Source organism: Trematomus bernacchii, unplaced genomic scaffold (genome assembly GCF_902827165.1).
Source record: "Trematomus bernacchii unplaced genomic scaffold, fTreBer1.1, whole genome shotgun sequence".
Lineage (NCBI taxonomy): Eukaryota > Metazoa > Chordata > Actinopteri > Perciformes > Nototheniidae > Trematomus > Trematomus bernacchii.
The window spans coordinates 1325420-1341603 of NW_022987715.1; the positions used below are offsets into that span (position 1 = coordinate 1325420).

General features: G+C 41.6%; 1 protein-coding gene across 1 annotated transcript; it reads right to left on the reverse strand.

Moving 5' to 3' along the window:
• Window positions 1-2647: 2647 nt before the first annotated feature.
• Window positions 2648-14453, reverse strand: polr1c (RNA polymerase I and III subunit C). Its single transcript, XM_034142151.1, has 9 exons — window positions 14265-14453; window positions 12488-12559; window positions 10916-11023; window positions 6411-6543; window positions 5553-5684; window positions 5302-5454; window positions 4834-4983; window positions 3563-3679; window positions 2648-3108 (listed from the first exon to the last, which is right to left on the reverse strand). Exons 1-9 carry the CDS (start codon window positions 14334-14336, stop codon window positions 2990-2992), a joined length of 1056 nt encoding a protein of 351 aa, XP_033998042.1. The 5' UTR covers window positions 14337-14453; the 3' UTR covers window positions 2648-2989.
• Between the last annotated feature and the right edge of the window lie 1731 nt (window positions 14454-16184).

Here is a 16184-nt window from a genome sequence, read left to right on the forward strand (position 1 = left end):
AAATATAGTCTTTGCAGTCATGTTTGTATCTTTATTTGAAGTTGAAGAGGGTGACCATATTCATCAGTTCTCCCCCGACCCCAGGACCACTCTCTTTAAATTCCTCTGAATGCCAAGTTTTTAATCTGGAGCCTCCACTCCGGAAACTCTTCGCCGAATGCTCCAGCTGCATGGTTGACTCTCCCATTTGGTCCTTACTCTCCCTGCTAGATGGAGGAGGTTCTCCCTCCAGCATTGAGTGTATGAGGTTGGCAGGACACGTGTCTTCAAAGCTGACATGTTCTGAATGTGTTATGAATGACTTTGTGTTAGTCCAAAGCATGGGAGCAAACATTTTTCACTCTGTTTTTATCCAAAAAGCCACACTAAAACACAAGTGATGTTTCCTACTTTAAGTATATAAAACATTTTCATTTATACTCTGGCTCTCTTTGGACTTGTATACCTGAGAATATGCTGGTGCTGCTACGCCTCCTAACATCCACTACCACCAGCCCCAAAGATGGCTCTCTTATCTGGTTTGCACAAGAAGGCTTTGAAACTAAATATAATTACTTTACATTTTCATTACTCAAAACAACCCTTTACAGTCTTTGCAGTTTCAGGTTGGATTATTTCGAGGGTGGGGGGGCCTTGAGCTCATGACCTCTGTGTTAAATCCCATCATTTGCCTATAGTGACAAAGAATGAAATCACGGAAGGAAGAAGAAATACTGAGATCTTGTACTTAACGGTGGGGTAGGTAAGTTTGAGAAACCGACACTTTTTGTTATATTCCATGGAATGCTCTTAACATCCCGATAGCAATGAATATCTTAAGTGCTTTGACAACAAATCCATAAAAAAATGTCATCTGTGGAAGCTGTAGTACTGTAAAAAGCACGACCAATCATTTTAGCCGGCCCAGCTAAAGTAACTGGATGGCCTACCTGCCTGTCAGCCTTCCATCTGTGCACAAACTTATCTCGTGCCCTCATTGGTCATGTGCGCGTTCGTGTGTGTTGGAGGAGGGGCTCTGTAAGGAAGTGGCAGATTTTTTCCGGTTGTGTATTTTCATATTCTAGCACACTCGAGCTGGTTTCTCCAAAATTACCTACCCCACCTTTAAGTACAACAGTGCAGGAATACTCTGTTACAAGTAAAAGTCCTGCATTCAAAATGTTACTCAGTAAAAGTAGAAAGGTATTAGCTTGAAAATATAGTTAAAGTAGCAAAAGTAACAGTAGTCATTGTGCAGATTGGTCCATTTCAGAATAATATATATTTAAGCAATAGCTCACGACAGGCCGTGGTATATGGCCATTATATCACAGTTAAGGGGCGTGGTTCGGCCCGACGCGAAGCGGAGGGTCGACAACCCCCTTAACTGTGCAAGCAGTTTGCTTTTCAGCCCAACTGTATACTGTTTTTCTCAGACGCGGAGGGATACTGACTTGTTGTGAAAAGTAACTTACAATTCTACCCGTGGTATACGCTCAGTATATCACGGCTAAGAACCAATCAGATTGCTTGATTTGACTTGTCCGTTTTATAAGATATTAAAATGTTACTCAGTAAAAGTAGAAAGGTATTAGCTTGAAAATATAGTTAAAGTAGCAAAAGTAACAGTAGTCATTGTGCAGATTGGTCCATTTCAGAATAATATATATGATATGTTTTATAATGATTGATCATTAAAGTGTTCTCAAAGCTGGTAAAGGTGCAGCTAGTTTGAATGACTTTGTATACTGCAGGGTAGCTTGTGAATTTACTCCAGGTGGAACTAAAGTCTGATTTAACACTTGATTATATTTCACATCATTCATCCACATCTGTAAAGTAACTAAAGGTATTTAATACATGTAGTGGAGTAAAGGTACACCATTTACCTCTGAATTGTAGTGGAGTACAACGTATCAAGATATTGAAATACTCAAGTAAAGTACAACTATCTCAAAATTGTACTTAAGTACAGCAGTTGAGTCAATCTACTTAGTTACTTTACACCACTGTGAAATCATGACAGTGTTCCATAATTCCTCAGACATATTTGTGTGCAGCGGTTTCTTGGTACTGGCAGACGTTTGATAGATCTGTAATGTACTAATGCCGGCCGGCTGATACACCCAATGGGCTTTAACGCAGTAAAAAAAGTGTAATGTGCACTGTTCATATACATGCTGTGCTTCCATAAATAAGATATGACATAAGAGGATAACTGACAGGGTATCAGAGGAGCTTTATGTATGAACATCTGACACATGCTGTCGAGTGCTGATATCACACTCATTATTCAGGTCTATATAAACAGGGGTGCACATAACTGGTACGCAGGTACGCATGCGCGGCAACAATCTGAAATGCGTACCGTCGCTAATGAGGTAGCGTCTACTGATGTAATATTTTCCAACCATGTTCAGGAGGTACAGGGTCCGGGCATTTAATAAGGTCACACTAAAGCACTCTAAATCCTCTTTAATCGCAGATCAAATGTACGTTAGAGGGTCTTGAGCTTGTTTCTCTTCAGTGATTGTGATGTTCTGTTAAATGTTTGTTTTCCTTCAATCTTGTCTTAAATATTTGTCCTTGTTTGATGTTCCTTATGAAGCTGCTGTGATGCAAGAAAAATGTCAGGCTCGAGCTGACAATAAATTATTATGGTATCGTATTGGTTAAAAAAAAAAAGATTTAATACTGTTTTTCTTATTGAACAACACAGAGTGAGCAAACACTCAAACAGAAAATGCTACTGCATGTATGAATATGTGGATATTATCGGAGATGTAATGTTTAATATGCAAAATCAACAGCGTGTACAAAATTCTAGAGACAGTGGTATATACATACTTACAAGCAAGTCTAACCACCATAACAACATCTGCTTTCTATAAGTTCAGTTTGGGTTTTATCAATACATTCACATTCCCACAGAGCCATTGAGGGGCGGCAGTCCAGACAGCCGGGGGGGGGGTTTCCTCCTTGGTGGTTCTGAGCATGCTCAGTCAGGACTTCATTCCACACTCGGAGTGTCCAGCTCACTGAGGAACCTCTGACACTTGGTCATGAGGACTTTGATGGCCTCTGTGACCAGCACGTCGGGGGGCAGGATGCCGGTGGACTCCACTGTGACTGTGAGAGGAGAGCGCCATCAACTGGTGTACAGGAAGACTACAGGAATACCATCTGCCCTCAAGACATTTACTGTATATTTGACCACTATATATTGTTAAAAAGAATGATCCAAAGAGTTGCGTGAAGAATAATACTATTATATTGCTTAATTCTCATCCTGCTGACTGAGCAGGTGTAGCAATAGAGAATGAGTCACTGTGGTTTAAGCAGCAGTTTTGCATCCAACTCTTTGGGAGAGCAGCTGCTGGACAACATATATCCCCTTGTAAAACCTCTTTGTGTCATCTCACACTTTGGCCTTTGCATGGATTAAATAAACATCTGTTTATAAGTGAGATTAAGAGGTGCAGAGCCATGCTCTTTACTAATCTTATGTATTTACAACACAGACGTTAAAGCCGTTTAATCTTCACACTTGTGTGATGCTGTGTACATGAGCGGAAGGACTTACAGATGAAATGGTCTCTCAGTCTGGCCAGCTTCACCACATTCTTCAGGTCATCATGACGGATCACTTCCCTGCTGCATGTGTCCAAGCGACTGTTCACTACCTTTGCAACATTTGTCCCTGAGGAGAACAACACAGAGCACAGACAACAGGACGATAAAGAGCTAAACTCCACGGGCATCCTCTCACCTTTACCTTCATGCTTATGCTCCATTTAAAAAGTCGAAATTGACATTACACCATTACATTTATGAAAGTGGTGAGACGGGATGGGTACTGAAACCCGGTCTACAGGGCTACATTTTAAAGACCATGGTATCGACAGGCTTCAACATTATCGGTTTTGTTATCGGACCTGGAGAAATTTTAAAAATACAAATAAATTTGATTTAATATTTATTATTTCTACATAAACATTATCTCGCACATTGTCTCTAATAAACTCTGCTTTTTCACTCATTCCACTCCATAAGAGCGATCTCTCTCGCTTTGTGGTAAATAATATTTTATTTTATTTAGTTTATATATTTTATACATTTTCCTAAAATAAAGCAATGTTATTTCTGTTTTCAATTTGTTTCGTTTTTCCCTTAAAAAATAGCAAAAATAACCTATAAGAATACCGTTAAAATACAGTAAGCAGTTAAAAAGATGCCCATCCCTAATGGTGAGAATGTATCTATTAACTTCAAGTCACTCAAGTCTTTTTTAATATGCTGGGTGTTTCTCAATGTCGAGGACGTTTCCTTGGTAGGACAAGTCCCTCCGAGTCAGGTCCTTCAGAAGCGAGGCAAGAATCCTTCCTAGCCTCGGAAAACAAATAATTGTGGAACAGGCTAACAGGTGTGCAGGTGTGCGTCATATGCGAGGCCCCGCCTTAAATGGAGCGCGATTTCCGCCAAAGATTTGGAAATTGGTCCGTGCGCAAAGCATTGTGGGGATTTTAAGACCGCGGAGGATACACATGTGCAGCCTCGAAATTTCCCGCAACAAAGGACGCCGGCCTCGGTAGAATTCCAAGCATCCTGGACATTGGAACAGTCCTTCGGCGGGACTCGATGACGTAGCATCCTTGAAATAGTGGCTCTGGAGCAGCCTTCCTCGACATTGAGAAACACCCGCTGTATACCTGGGCATATAAGCTCTCCCTAGATTAAAGAAAACATTTGGAAATGTGCTGAATGCTCAATTCTCAATTCTCAAGCTATTTCATCATGCCCTCTGAAAAGTCTATCTCTATTTGGTTTTGGATGGACAAGGTTTGTTTGACGTACCGTTCACATCTTCTATGTCTATGACTCCTCGTGAGAAGCAGCGTTTGAGGCGCTCGGCCTTCTCCCCCTCCACCGGCTCCAGCAGGGTGATCTCTGGCAGCAGCCGGTAACTGGCTGTGGCCACCGGAGAGAACTTAGCATGGTCCTGACCTGACAGAACACACACTTCAGTATCACTGCAGTAGAATCTGGACTCATAACATGATTAAAGTACATGTAGTATGTGAGCTTTGTCCAAGCCAGCGGACAATGTCCAGACAAAGAATACTTTGTCAATGACAGACTCCACCAAAATAACATCTTTGCTTGTACAAAACTCTAGAAACAACGTTTAGTTAAGATTTAACTGTCAAAAATGTCAGGGGGAAATAAAAATGGAAAGACATAAAAGGCCAGGAAAATAAAGTGCAACTTATTCTAACTGAAAGTAAACAGAAATGTCTTTCCCCCTGGGGACCATGCTCTTACCGATGCCCTTAACGCAGTGCATGATGATGTCCAGCTCCTGGCCGGGCCGCAGCTGAGCGATCAGGATGTCGTCGTGCACCGGTCTGATGACAGAGTCTGCAAACACGTCCGCCTGGTTCCCAATGGGGACCCACGTGATGTCGCTGGAGTAAACTGAAACAAGACAGCAGAGGGGAGAAACATCATCAGCTTGTTTGACGTCATGGAGAAATGCTTTCTGTGAGAATGTATCTGCAAACACCTGAACCTACCCATGTGGTTCAGATACAGCTCTCGGGGGTCAGAGGAGTCTTTGGTGGCTCGGGGGTTCCTACTGCATTTGATCTTTAGCTGCAGCTGAATTGTGTCTATTTCTGAACCTTGTTCCTCTGCAGACTCTTCACCTGGGAGAAACAAAGCAGAACTGAAACATGTTCAACTCTTTGTGTTCAGATGTGTAGAACTGATGTACAAGATATTAGATATATTTCCATCTCGTATTTAATATCTTGTATTTATTCTGCAGCACTATTTATTTATTTATTTAACTTGTCCTAAAAACATTGCACACTACATTGAGTTGTTTTTAAAGATATTTCTTAGGCCAGAGAGGCCTTTATTGAGAGATACAGTGGTGAAGGTGGGAGACCTGAAATGTTGTCAAGCCGGCTATTTTAATTGTTTGTATATATATATAACCAGAGTCCCATTGAGAATTACAATCTCTTTTTCAAAGGAGACCCAGACAAGACAGACAGCAGCATGAACAAATGCACAGAGTTACAGAGAAAACACAAGGTTTCTTTATTTGTTACTACTTTAGAAAAGCCATTTAGGCGGCACAAAGAGTTGTTTTTTAGCATGTTGTGCGTCATCAGATTGGCCTTTATAGAGACCAAGCTTTGGAGAAGGAATATCGGTGAACAGCCATTGGTGGTTGATTAATGTTGTTGTGGCGTTCAAACATTAACATCAGACCAGAAAGTGTCGGCTGTAAATGATGTGTTCTTTTTAAAAGACCAAAATGAATGGGTTGTCTTGTGAACATGCTCTCTGTACCAACAGAACTTCCTGAATGATGTGCTGCTCTGTACCCCACAGCTCCTCCTGTAGTGTGCTCACAGTCTTACCAGCGTTCCTGTACTCAAACAGGCGGGGATCCGCTTTGATGGGGACGAGGCCTAATCTGTGGGCCAGGACTTCATCCTGGACGATGGATGTGTTGTTATAGATAAACACCTTCTCTATGGCCATGGTAGGCACCTGCAACCAAGAACAATGCAGAGCTTTACCAATATACACTACCAGTCAAATATGTGGACACACCTTCTCGTTCAATGGTTTTTGTTTATTTAAAAAAAAATTCTACTTTGTAGATGAATACTGAAGACATCAAAACTATGAAAGAACACATATGGAATTATCTAGTTAACAAAAAAGTGTTAAAAAATCCAGAATATGATTTATATTATAGATTCTTCAGAGTAGCCCCCTTTTGCCTTGATGACAGCTTTGCACACTCTTGGCTTCTCTCAGTCAGCTTCATGAGGTCGTCTCCTGGAATGGTTTTCAATGAACACGTGCGCCTTGTCAAGAGTCCATTTGTGGAATTACTTGCCTTCTTAACCTGTTAAGCCCCAAGCCTGTTTTCCAGGTCTCAGGCTCGAAAATGACATTCCCAGAACAAATGACTATATATTCACTTCTAAAAGGGGTAAATTCATAATCTTTTATCTCAAAGCAATGATAAACCTGTGAGTTGGATGTAGAAGAGTCAGAATCAATATAGATTTTTTTTTATTTTAAAGTAAATTCAGATTGAACACAAATGTAAATGATAGTGTCCGTCCAAAAAGAAAAGCATTACTTATAGTGAAAACCACACTTGAATGATGGGATAATAGACTAAAAGCTTTAGGAATCCAAACTATAACATATAATAAGTACCCTGTATCAAGATTGATGCAAAACAAGTGACATTTGACCTTTTAAGAGAGGTTTAGAAAGAAAAAAAACACTTCTGTGGTCATTTGGGTGGATTTGCCATATCTCTGGCCCCCCTCGGTCGATTTTGATGATTGACACCTCTTTTGATCCGTTAGAGCCAATAGAATCGAGGGGGAGATCCTAAACCCACCTATACGTTACCATTGAGGAGTGAGAGTGATGCGCACGCAGTTTGCCCAAACCGAAAGCTATGTTACGCTCTGAAAACTGAAAACTAGGCTTATTGCCATAAATATGATGATGGATTATCAGTAATCATTTCAAAGTGACACAGACACATTGGATTAACCTTCAGCAGCGTTTTTATCGTTTTAATGCCATTGAACACAACTTTTGATCAGAAAAACAGCAAAGGTAAGACATATTTGCCGTTTTGGCTCCGTAAAGCTACGTTGTGTGTTGTCTGGGTTTGCCTTCGCTGCCCTGAGTTTTGGTCGCACAGTGATGATACTTATACCTCTAGAGTCTGTGGAATCTCAGCTTTAATCTGCTATCTTGTTTGTGCAGATCCGATACGTACTAAAATATGTCTACCGTGAGTTCTGTGCTAAGTGCGTTAGCATTCTTTCGCTCAGTGCTAATTCAGAGGCTTGGTATTACCCTTGTGTTTCGTTTCGGTAAAAATGTTTCATATCGTCAGTTAGCTGAGTTTCTTCCCGTTAAGTGGGTATGACACATTAAAGGTAGGGTAGGTAAGTTTGAGAAACCAGCTCGAGTGCGCTAGAATTTGAAAATACACAACTGGAGAAAATCTGCCACTTCCTTACAGAGCCCCTCCTCCAACACACACGAACGCGCACATGACCAATGAGGGCACGAGATAAGTTTGTGCACAGATGGAAGGCTGACAGGCAGGTAGGCCATCCAGTTATTTTAGCCGGGCCGGCTAAAATGATTGGTCGTGCTTTTTACAGTACTACGGCTTCCACAGATGATATTTTTTTATGGATTTTTTGTCAAAGCACTTCAGATATTCATTGCTATCGGGATGTTAAGAGCATTCCATGGAATATAACAAAAAGTGTATCTCGAGCCTGTTTCTCAAACTTACCTACCCTACCTTTAATAGGTTGTTAAGAAGCCCTGAGACACAGTTTCGTGAGAGAAAGCCCCGTAGCCCCCGCGGGCGAGGGCTATGGGGCTTAACAGGTTAATGTGTTTGAGGTCATCAGTTGTGTTGTGCAGAGGTAGGGTTAGTGCACAGTGGAAAGCCCTATTTGACTACTGTTGTAATCCATATTATGGCCAGAACCACTCAACTCAGTAAAGAGAAACGACCGTCCATCCAGGGTTTCCGCTAGGATTTTTTCTTGCCGGTAAATTTGAAACTTACCGGTCATGTTTCAATAATAATAAGAATAAGAATTGTGTAGCAGAGTTTCCGTCAGCAGGTAATTACCGGACTATGACCCGCAATATATGCTGATGTTTAAAACTAAGTTAATGGGGATGATTTTTAAATTGCTTCAGTTTATAATCGTAACAGATCGAAAAGTTCAGATTCATTTTTCAATAAATGATGCGCTTCCTCAAACAACATAATTATTACATTCAAACAAACTTCTTATAGTAGATGAAGTACATTATTAAAAGGTTTACATTAACTTTGGATAATAACACGGGAGAAATAAAGGGAGCCTCTCTTTTCCTCTCTCTCTCTCCTGACAGCCCGTCAGTATCTCCTGCAGCTCGCTGATCCAGTAATGAGTGACCAGACAGTGAAGAATAAACATATTTTTAACTAGTTTAGCTTGTTCCAGAGGTAGATAAAATAGCTAAGTGTGTTAGGTCTAACTTGAAGTGTGTGTTTCGCTCCGTGATCCGGTCCGTCACAGCGGGGGAGCTGCAGGTGATCTCTGATCTCTCTCTCGCTTCCGGTTATACTCGCGTTTATATCCATATCGATCAGACCCAGCTAGCATTAGCGGTGAAGCTATTTTGGCGAGCTTCTTTTGACACAGAGAAAAGTCTCATGTATTTTGCGTCATCTGATCGGCTCTCCCGATCGGCCTTTATATCGGTCGATCTATCGGGGCATCCCTAATTATTACCGGACAAAATTTTTGTCCGGCAGGTTTTGAATTTACCGTTTTTTTATCAATTTTACCAGCTAAAAACCGGTAATTACCGGCTAACGGAAACCCTGCGTCCATCATTACTTTAAGAAATGAAGGTCAGTCGATCTGGAAAATGTCAAGAACTTTGAATGTATCCTCAAGTGCAGCCGCAAAAACCATCAAACGCTATGCTGAAACTGGCTCTCATGAGGACCCCCCCCGGGAAAGGAAGAGCAAGAGTTACCTCTGCTCAGAGGATAAATACATCAGAGTTACCAGCCTCAGAAAGCACAAATGAAAGCACCTCAGCCTAGAGCCCACATAAATGATCACAGAGCTCAAGTAGCAGACAATCTCAACATCCACTGTTCAGAGGAGACTGCGTGAATCAGGCCTTCATGGTCCAATTGCTGCAAAGGTCCACTACTGAGGATGAACAACAAGAAGAAGAAGAGAATTGTTTGGGCCAAGAAACACAAGGATTGGACATTAGACAGTGGAAATCTGTACTTTGGTCTGATGAGTCCAAATTTGAGATTTTTGGTTCCAACCGCCGTGTCTTTGTGAGACGCAGAGAAGGTGAGCAGATGGTTTCTGCATGTGTGGTTCCCCCCGTGAAGCATGGAGGAGGAAGTGTGATGGTGGGGGGGGCTTTGCTGGTGACACTGTTGGTGATTTATTCAGAATTCAAGGCACGCTTAACCAGCATGGCTACCACAGCATTCTGCAGCGCCATGCCATCCCACCTGGTTTGCTCTTACTGGGACCATCACTTGTTTTTCAACACACAATGACCCCAAACACACCTCCAGGCTATGTGAGGGCTATTTGACTAAGAAGGAAAGTGATGAGTGCTGCGTCAGATGTTTTAGATCAGTTGGACCTCAGAGTGAAGGAAAAGCAGACAAGTGCTCAGCACCTCTGGGAAGACTTCAAGACTGTTGGAAAACCATTCCAGGTGACGACCTCATGAAGCTGACTGAGAGAAGCCAAGAGTGTGCAAAGCTGTCATCAAGGCAAAAGGGGGCTACTCTGAAGAATCTCAAATATAAATCATTCTGAATTTTTAAAAACTTTTTTGTTTACTAGATAATTCCATTCCAGTTCTTTTATAGTTTTGATGTCTTCAGTATTAATCTACAATGTAGAAAATAATTAAAATAAATAAAAACCTTCGAATGAGAATGTGTGTCCAAACTTTTGACTGGTAGTGTATTAGAAATGAAAAACCTCCAAGACTTCTTTTGCTTAGAGACTGCCCAGAAACACCAGATGTTCAACTCCTCCACATCAAGCTGAATACACAAGGCCCTTTCCAAAAAAACTGCAGTGTTTCCCCTAGGATGGAGTCATAGCAGCGGTGCTAAGGCACAGCAAAATGTGAGCGCGGACAAATCCACATAACAAACAATCAAAAATGGTCGCCACTTGGTACCTGGCTGGCGCCCCCTAGCAGCGGCGTGCATATTTGTATATAGGGGAAACACTGAACTGTGTAAAACGTCTAAAAACCCCTTGTATGTCATAAGTATGTAGTTGTATGGAAATGAGATGACTGAATGAAATCCTACCTCTGCCAGTAAGATCCTTCTGAAGGCGTTGGCGATGGATGCATCTATCCCCACCATATCAAACTCCATGCTGTTCTCCTCCAGATTCACTATGTCAATCCTGAAGTTCTGCAACAGGACAGGAGAACACATCTCAGCATCAAACATTAGTCCCAGTGAACACTTTGCAAAACCAGCATAAACGATAAAAATAAAATGGAATTGGGGGGGGGGTAAATGTTGTCTTTTTCTTTATTTTTAGAGAGTACAATAATGCGTAGTTTATATGTTAAAAGATAAAAGGGAATCTTCTGGGGATGGAACCCCCTCAGACCCCCCTGCAGGGGTCCGGTGTGCAAACATTGTTTTCACAACATGTGAATGTTGTTGACTTCAGGAGAACCCACCGTCGACCCCCTCTCCCCCTGACCATCAACGGCACTGCTGTGACGCAGGTGACCAGCACCAAATTCCTTGGTGTGACCATCACTGATGACCTCACCTGGAAAAACAACACCACCGCTCTAGCGAGGAAAGCCCAGCAGCGCCTGTACTTCATCCGGAAGCTCAAGCGAGCCGGAGCAGCACCCACCCCTCCAACAGCCTCTTCAGCCTCCTGCCTTCAGGAAGAAGGTTCCTCAGCCTCAGCTCGCGCACCTCCAGGCTGGGCAACAGCTTCCTCCATCAGGCGGTCAGGATGCTGAACTCTCTCCTCTCCCCGCCTCTCTCCCCCTCTCTGACATCTCTCCCCTGAACTCTCCACCCTGCCCCAAATGGTCCTGGACTCTAACCCCCTAACTCACTTTTCTGCCCATCTCCGCTGCTACTGCACTGAAACTGTACTTTGAACTGTACTTTGAACACTTAAATTATATTATTAACATTTTAAACTGTATACCCCGGTTATCTAGGCCCTTTGTTTTGTTTAATGTATACCATGTTTATCTAGGCCCTTTTTGTTTTTTGTTTGATGCATATATGTCACACTGTAGGACTGCGGGAAACGATATTTCGAGATTTCTGGATGTACAACATGTAGAATTCTTGACAATAAAGCTGACTTTGAGACTTTGATGTGCGTTCAAGACTTTAAAAAAAAGATGCCCAACACACACACATATTATGGTTCCTACGAAAATAGTGTGTAGCCTGACAACTTACACTGTGAATCCTGTCTATACAGGTGTTAGTAAGGAAATTAGTGTGTACAAAAAAAAAGGGTGGCACGCAATAGTTTTATTTTTATTCCCATCCCAATTCAAACAAAGTGACACCCAAGTTAGATATACAAATTGTAAAGCTTTTCCCTAAAGTTAACCATGCACGTAAAATAAAAAGTGCTTATTACCCACAACTGCTTCACACCAAATAAAAGTATTGTGTGTGTGTGTCAGTCCTGCTCATTCTCTAAGAGGATAAATAAGTTCACCAGTTTTGCAACCAGATACTTTATTCCATAACAATTGTTTGGAGATTTTCACAGAAAATGGTGTGAAAGCTGCTCCATACACAGGCAGAGGAGCAGGAAAGAGACGGTCCCACAGACTTCCCCTATCACCAGCTGACACGCATAGATCCAACTGACAGACATACCTTTTGAAATGTCTGCATATTCCAAGTGTCATCATAGCCAGGGTAGTTGCCAGGGAAATCTGACGAATGGACCTAAAGCAGAAACAATCAATAAGAGATAGAAAGAAGCAACCATTCAGATCTTATTAAAGTTACTTCAACTACAAGATATTTACGCTCTGCTTTAATATGCACAAGCCAGAGGCCACAGCAGGTCCTGCGGCTCACCAAGGGCCCGTAGAGGAGCCCTTAAATTACAGTGTAGTTTGTCCATGGATGATGTTTTTTACACTTTTAAAAACTAACCAACTGTCTAGTCGTTTGTTCCTCTAATTAAATGTTTCACTGACAGTTTTGGACATCAATCATTAAGTTGTAAGAGTTAACTGAATCATTCAATGCTTTAATCGTTGAACAGGAGCAGTTCGAGGAACAGCTTGGGAAGTTAGAATCAGATAGAATGTGTTTGCGAGCGTGAGAGGTAAAGAGCTTCCGGTGGAGGATATGGGCTTCAAGCTGTTCTGCTCATATCAGCTGAGGGATGAATTCAGAAAATCCAACTACTTTATTTATTGTTGGATTATTGAGGATGTTTTTAAAGCCAGTTTAACTAATTAAAGTATTTGCATGCTTGTGGAGGTTCTGAAGTGTGCCTGACAGACTTCTGCGCGGATGGCAGCCCTCTCAGGTGTGAGTGCTCTCTGCCTAAGACTGGGCCATATACATGGAACCAGAGCTGGAAGAAGAACTCAGATTATTGATTTATTACTTATTATTAATACAGTGTAAAAATACTCAGTTTCAAGTAAAAGCCCTGTCTTCAAAAGTGTAGTAAAAAAGTAATAGCATCAAACTATATAGTTTAAGTACGAAAAGTAAAAGCACTTACTTATTAAAAAAACAAGACATTTTTAGATTATTATTATAAAGAAATGTTTTCATTATTGGTGCATATTCATCACTGTGTTCAATGCACTTTTCAAGGCAGGGTTTATTTGAATTACGTTATACACTACTGTTTAGCTTAACCTATAATAATACTTATTTCATAATTACTTAATAATTATACTGTCCAAATACAAACTCCTAATTAAAAAAAAATGTTGTTCTGCTTTCAAGAGTTCGAGGCCATCAAACACTGGAATATTCTTCAGCTGAGCTTTAACACCTGCCCTGACTTTCACTCTTTCCCTCATGGTGCAAAGAAATGGATATTAAGCAACCAGTCATTATACTATCATTTGAGTTTTTCAATTTTAATAGTATTGTAATATTATATTTGAACAGTACTATTTTATTGACCTGTACTTTAATCTTGTTGTATTATTGTTCGTGCGATAGAGATGATGCAATGTTTTAGTGTTTGTTGATTGTTATGTACCTGCCTCAGGATTCAGATGGAAATGAGCTATTAGCTCAAATCTGGCATAAATCATCTCTTCTCTTTCCTGAGATTAAAGTATTTGTATGCATGGTCCTTGTTCAAATAAATACATAAATATTAATATTACATGGGTTAGGGTACATTTTGCAAAGTAACTAAATATGTAAAATAGATGTAGTGGAGTAAAAGTACAAAGTAGCACAATGTTAAAATCCTGAAGTAAAGTACAGTAGGTACCACTAGTGCGTGTGTCTCTCTCTGTGTGTTTGTGTGTAATCTGTGTGTACATATAGACCGGTGTGTACAGGTGAATGAGGGAGGCTGTGTAGTATATCAGACCGGCTCTCTCTCAGACTCTCACCCTGCACACACCAAGCTCTGCTGCCATAACAACGTTGTTCAAACCAGACTTACATTTTTCACACCGAATTCCCCCAGTACAGCTCGAGTCCGTATTTCTTCCACGTTGCTCATGGTCGCCGCCATCTTGCCTGTAGCCAACTCTGCTCCGCCCCCTTGCTCAGTGACGCGTCACTGTAGGGACGGAGGCGGGACAAAACTAAACATCGGCCCAATCCCAAACCACGCTCTACAACACCTACCCCTACACACTCCCCCTCCGTGACGGAGTGAACTCCGTGGAGTGACACTCGCAGCTCAACGAGGCTCCCTCATGTCAGATGGAGGGAGTAAATACAGCAGCAAGCTTTGGGACAAACTCCCCTCTCTCCGGCAGAAACAGGAAATGCCGTAACTGTATTTAACAACGGTTTCAGATCAGCATCTCTAGACAAAAAATTAAAATTAATAACTAAAATAAAACTCCAAACATCTTTAATGTTGACCTACTGTATGGTCACAAAGGATGACTTTGTATCTGAGAACTTATATTTTGAAGACAATCAGTGTTTTTATGGGCAGCCAGTGGACAGCAGTGGTTCCTCACCGGGGTATGGGGACCCACAGGGGTACTTCAGGGGATAGAAGGGGCTACGTAGAAAGTGATTAGGGATTGCAATATATTTCCACACAAAAAAACAATTTTGAATCAATTTTCATAAGCCTGGTGTCCTGCCCCCAGAGCTATCAAAGCTCATTTAAGCAAGCTCAAGTGTCTCATTAAAAGTTCTTAACAAAAGATGTTGAAACTGCTACTGCTTAATGTTACTATTTTTCCCTGACAATAAATCTAAATGTCAAGTTTAAATGCATTCGTATTAAGGGTGAGTTATACCAGTGGTTCTCATCTAAGGAGCAGTTGGGTTGAATACGATAACAAAGGGTTTAACACAAGAAAAAAGGAAGGAGAATCATCACAGATGAGTGGGGGGGTTCTTATGGCGCATTTCCACCATGGCACGGAGCGCGGTTTAAGCGTGCCGTGTCGTGCCGGGCCCGCTTTTGGTTGCGTTTCCACTATGCCTAGTTCCGGCCCGGGGGTACTTTTTCACCTCTTTTCTGGCCCGACAAAATCGTGGTTCTATCGGGGCCAACAAACAGGGCTGAGTCGGGCTGAGTTTGCTAAAGAGAATCGCTGGCAAGGGGGCTACAACTACAACAAGATGAACATATTTGACCGTGATTTAATTGTAATACACGTTTCAAAATGATGCCGAAGTAACAACATACTGATACCGGTTAGTAAAAACCATGAATTAATGCTTTGACAAGTCTGCAGACAGACGGCAGGTGAAAAACCTTTTAAAATGCGTGTTTTCTAAATGGAGATTATATACGCAATATATGCTCCGACCGTCCACACTCACAACAACGGCCTATACAGACATAAATAAACCAGCGACTGTATTCGCCATGACACAGACAGTCTGTGGTTTGTACTTGTTTAACCTTTGTCTAGTTTCTGAACAGATATGAGGAGCTGTGAGCTGTGAGTGCTAACAGCTAACGGCTGTGTTGTTTTTCTGGGGTTCTCATTGAAGATGACGTCACGGCTCCGCCTACACTGCGTTACTATAGATACTACCCCAGTTCCTAAACTGTAATGGCAATGCGCCATAAAGTGAGCCAGCCCTAATGAGGCCTAGCCATACCGAGCGAGGCCGAGCGAGGCCGTGTAGTGGAAATGCGCCAAAGAATGGGAACCAGCTCAAGGGGTCCACGAGACCAAGGAGGTTGGGAACCACTGCTCTATAAAAGTACTCCAAGGTGTGTGGTCAAAAAAACACTACATATTAAATATGATAAGTTAAAGTCATTTATTAAACATACACAAACAAAAATCAACACAAAGTGGGATCTTCACATCTTTTATTACCGAGTTTCCATGATGGAGGTTTCAACCAGAGTGGAATCACAATCACAATCGTCAATAAA

Bases quoted from the DNA above. Each gene is read 5' to 3' on its own strand.
- polr1c (XM_034142151.1), bottom strand. From the start codon at position 14,336: ATGGCGGCGACCATGAGCAACGTGGAAGAAATACGGACTCGAGCTGTA. The intron at 5,455-5,552 runs GTAGGTTCAGGT...GTCTTGTTTCAG, and splicing joins GCTGTATCTGAACCACATGG to TTTACTCCAGCGACATCACG. The intron at 3,680-4,833 runs GTACGTCAAACA...TGTTCTCCTCAG, and splicing joins AGACATAGAAGATGTGAACG to GGACAAATGTTGCAAAGGTA.